This window comes from Camellia sinensis, unplaced genomic scaffold (genome assembly GCF_055761805.1).
Source record: "Camellia sinensis isolate YWXY unplaced genomic scaffold, ASM5576180v1 Unanchor4, whole genome shotgun sequence".
Classification (NCBI taxonomy): Eukaryota; Viridiplantae; Streptophyta; class Magnoliopsida; order Ericales; family Theaceae; genus Camellia; species Camellia sinensis.
In genome coordinates this window covers 15,327,150-15,330,577 of record NW_028129277.1, presented here as the reverse complement: position 1 = coordinate 15,330,577, position 3,428 = coordinate 15,327,150, and the positions used below count along the sequence as shown (strand labels likewise).

At 39.1% G+C, this 3,428-nt stretch overlaps 1 protein-coding gene across 1 annotated transcript; it reads left to right on the top strand.

Annotated features, from left to right (window-relative positions):
- Nucleotides 1-674: 674 nt before the first annotated feature.
- On the top strand, nucleotides 675-1,163 carry LOC145816703 (uncharacterized). The gene has a single exon (XM_082912601.1). It carries the CDS (start codon nucleotides 675-677, stop codon nucleotides 1,161-1,163), a length of 489 nt encoding a protein of 162 aa, XP_082768727.1.
- Nucleotides 1,164-3,428: the final 2,265 nt, after the last annotated feature.

Sequence of the window (3,428 nt, the reverse complement as noted above, 5' to 3'; positions counted from 1 at the left end):
TCCTTTTGTTATGCCCAATTATCGGGCTAGGACTGTAAATGTATATGTTGTACGCGATATCTAGGGCTATAGTTCTAAACTTTGTCCGCTTTTGACGATATATGTAATGCATGAGATCCTGGCATGTTAGAAATAGCTCAATGGAGTATGCTTGTATTTATGTTATATGAATATTTTATGCTTCCGATAAGGCCCCGCACGGCATGTACATCAGTTTTTTGTCCGTTTTTGCATAGGTCATGCCCGAACCTTTAGGGGCGGGTTGCTGGGCTGTGACAGTGGTATCAGAGCACGAGTTGCTATCTCACACACGGATCCATTGAGCTGTAGGGTGTCTAGAAAAGCTTTAGGCCTCATGCATGACATCCTAATAAGACAAGTTCGATGGCAACATTAAGTGCACTCTGATGATGTTAACCATGTTGCATTATGTCTATAGTATTTGATTAATTGTTGTGTAGATCATGGTGAGAACAAGGACAGAAGACGCGGAAGATGCCACCTCAGCACGACTGGATAGGATGGAAAGGATGCTTATGGAACTGGCAGAGACTTTACGGCAACAACAGCAACAGCCTCACCAATAACCGCCACCACCACCAGTACCTCCACCTGTAGTACAAGATTTTCACGTTGAAGACCGAACTATTACTCTCACTAAGGAGTTTAAAAAGATGAAGCCGCCAACTTTCAAAGGGGGAATAGAACCGATGAAAGCTGAGGCCTGGGTATTAGGCATAGAGAAGTTATTTGAAGTCTTTCCCTGCACCGAAGCTCAAAAGGTACAACTAGCTGCCTTTACTCTTGAGGACAAGGCACGGAGGTGGTGGATGCTTACGAGGACAATCCATCCAGGGTTAACATGGGACAGATTTCTGGGGCTGTTTTATGATAAATATTTCCCCCAAAGCATGCGGGACAAAAAGGTGACTGAATTCGAAACTCTCAGACAAGGGAACAAGACTGTTGCTGAATATGAGGCCCAATTTGCAGAATTAGCCCGGTTTGCACCGCATATGGTGGACACGGACTATAAGAAGGCACGAAAATTTGAAGGGGGCTTACGGAGTGCCATCCTGGATCGAGTCAATATGTTAAAGTTGCCTACCTACGTAGATGTGCTGGAGAGGGCTGTTATAGCTGAGGGAAACCTTGCTGCTTAGAACCGGATTGCCGAATGGAAGGGAAAGAGGCTAAATAATCAATGGTCAAAGGGAGCGGCTACTCCACCAAACAAGAAACAAAACTCAGGGACTTCGTATACCTCTGCCCCTAATCAGGGTACGATTCCTGTTTGTTCGGAATGTGGGAAGAGGCATCATGGGATATGCCAATAGAAGTCTGGAGCCTGTTATCAGTGCGGCAAAACGGGTCATTTGATAAAGGATTGCCCTCAGAAGAATCAACGAAATGGTAACAGGGCTGCTACTAGCTCAGCAGGGTCTACACCAACTACTAACACCAAGGCACCGGTCAAACCTAACAACAATAAAGACATAGCGAGACAAGGCAGAGTGTTTGCATTGGTTCCAGGAGATGTGCAGAATGCAGCAACAGTGGTGTCAGATAAAATCGAAGAAACACTGTCTTATTTGTTATGCGTATCTTCACCTATGGGAGATTCTGTGCTTTGTACTTCTGTTTATTGTGGTTGCGAACTCGAGCTTGGGGATGTCCGGGTATATGCCAATCTGTTACCTCTCGACATGCCAATCTTTATTAAATTTAATGTACATACTCTCTTTAATTTTTGAAAGCCTTGGATACAACAAACAATTTATATAATTCTCATTGTTGTTTTAACCCTCATGAAATGAAAAGGCTTATACAAATTTGATTTTAAGTTATCTTCAATTGATTCTTTGTAATTTTTTTTGAAGTACTTACAAATTAGAAGACAAATTCACATGAGGAATAATTTGAATTTTAGTTTTACTACCATGTCATGGCCTACTTATTTATATACATATGTTTATCCGATGACCAAACTAATAATTGTATGCTGACAATATTTTGATATAAAACTATTTTTTGGGATACTTGTATAGAATTCTTAAATGTTGTAATTGACAAAATTTTGGGACTTTTCTTTATTTTTTTTAAAAAAAAATTATATTGTTTTATGACACAAATAATAAATGTATAATGACACAATATCTAAATTTATCCAATTGTTGGAAATGTAATGTCATAAAATCTTATTTTATTTTTGAAAAATGTTTGAGACCCCTTTTGAGGATGACCCCCACACTCCTAAAATGATCCACTCTTTCTATGTATGTGTGGAGCCCATATGTGTAGGGTCCACATTATGAGTAGTACAGATTTGTGGGGATCTTGTGGGGGTGGGAATCTCAATCATTACTCTTTATTTTTTATAAATTGACATACCAGGTGAGTTTAGGACTACAAACGAATTAAGTCGAGTCAAACCGAGCTTTGCTGAGCTCAAACTTAGTTCGTTTACTAAACGAATCATGTCGAGCTGAGCCAAGCCAAGACGAGCCGAACCCTTAACAAGCCGAGTCGACTCACAAATAGTTTAATTCATTTGCAACCTTAGTTGAGTTCGTACATAATTTTTTTTAGCATAGTGTGGAATGAGTAGACCATTGAAGAGACAATGTTTAATTGCTTTCCCTTACGATTAAAATTTACGGACTTCTAATTAGACGCATTTACACTTACACATACAGATGTAAAAAGAATATGTAATTTACAACTACCTAGTAGGAATGGCAACGAGGCGAGGCGGGGCGGGGCCGGAGATCACACCCCCCGTCCCCGATCCCCGATGGTGCAAATTCTCCCGTCCCCGTCCCTGATCCCCGACAGGGAACCTATCACCGTCCCCACCCCCGTCCCCTAACAGGGATCGAGGTTCCCCGACCCCGAAAATTCCCCGGCCAAAAAAAAAAATAATCAGAGAATAAAGATTTGAATCGAAGAATGAAGATCAGAATCCCAAAAAAAAAAAAAAACAGAAAATTTAGACATGTTTAAAAAAAAGCAAAACAAAATTAGATTTGATTTGAATCCATATATATATATATATAAATATATATCTAAAGATCCAGATTATCAGAGAATGAAGATCTGAATCCAAAAAAAAAATCAAAAAATTTACATATGTTTAAAAAAAAAAAAAACCAAATCTGAATCCACACATACACAGATCTGTTCAAAAAAGTCTTGGAACCATGGAAGAGTAGAAGTAGATCTTGGTCCCCATGGCAGAGTAAATCTTAATCAGGACAATGTTGGGATGTTTCACCATCTTCATCACCGAGATCTCACGAAGTAGTCCTTCAACAATAAAATGAAAAAAAAAATATCATATATAAAAGAGAGAGAACATCAGAAAGCATATATATAAAATGAAAGAAATATGAAATGAAAGAGAAAGAACATCAGAAAGCATATATATA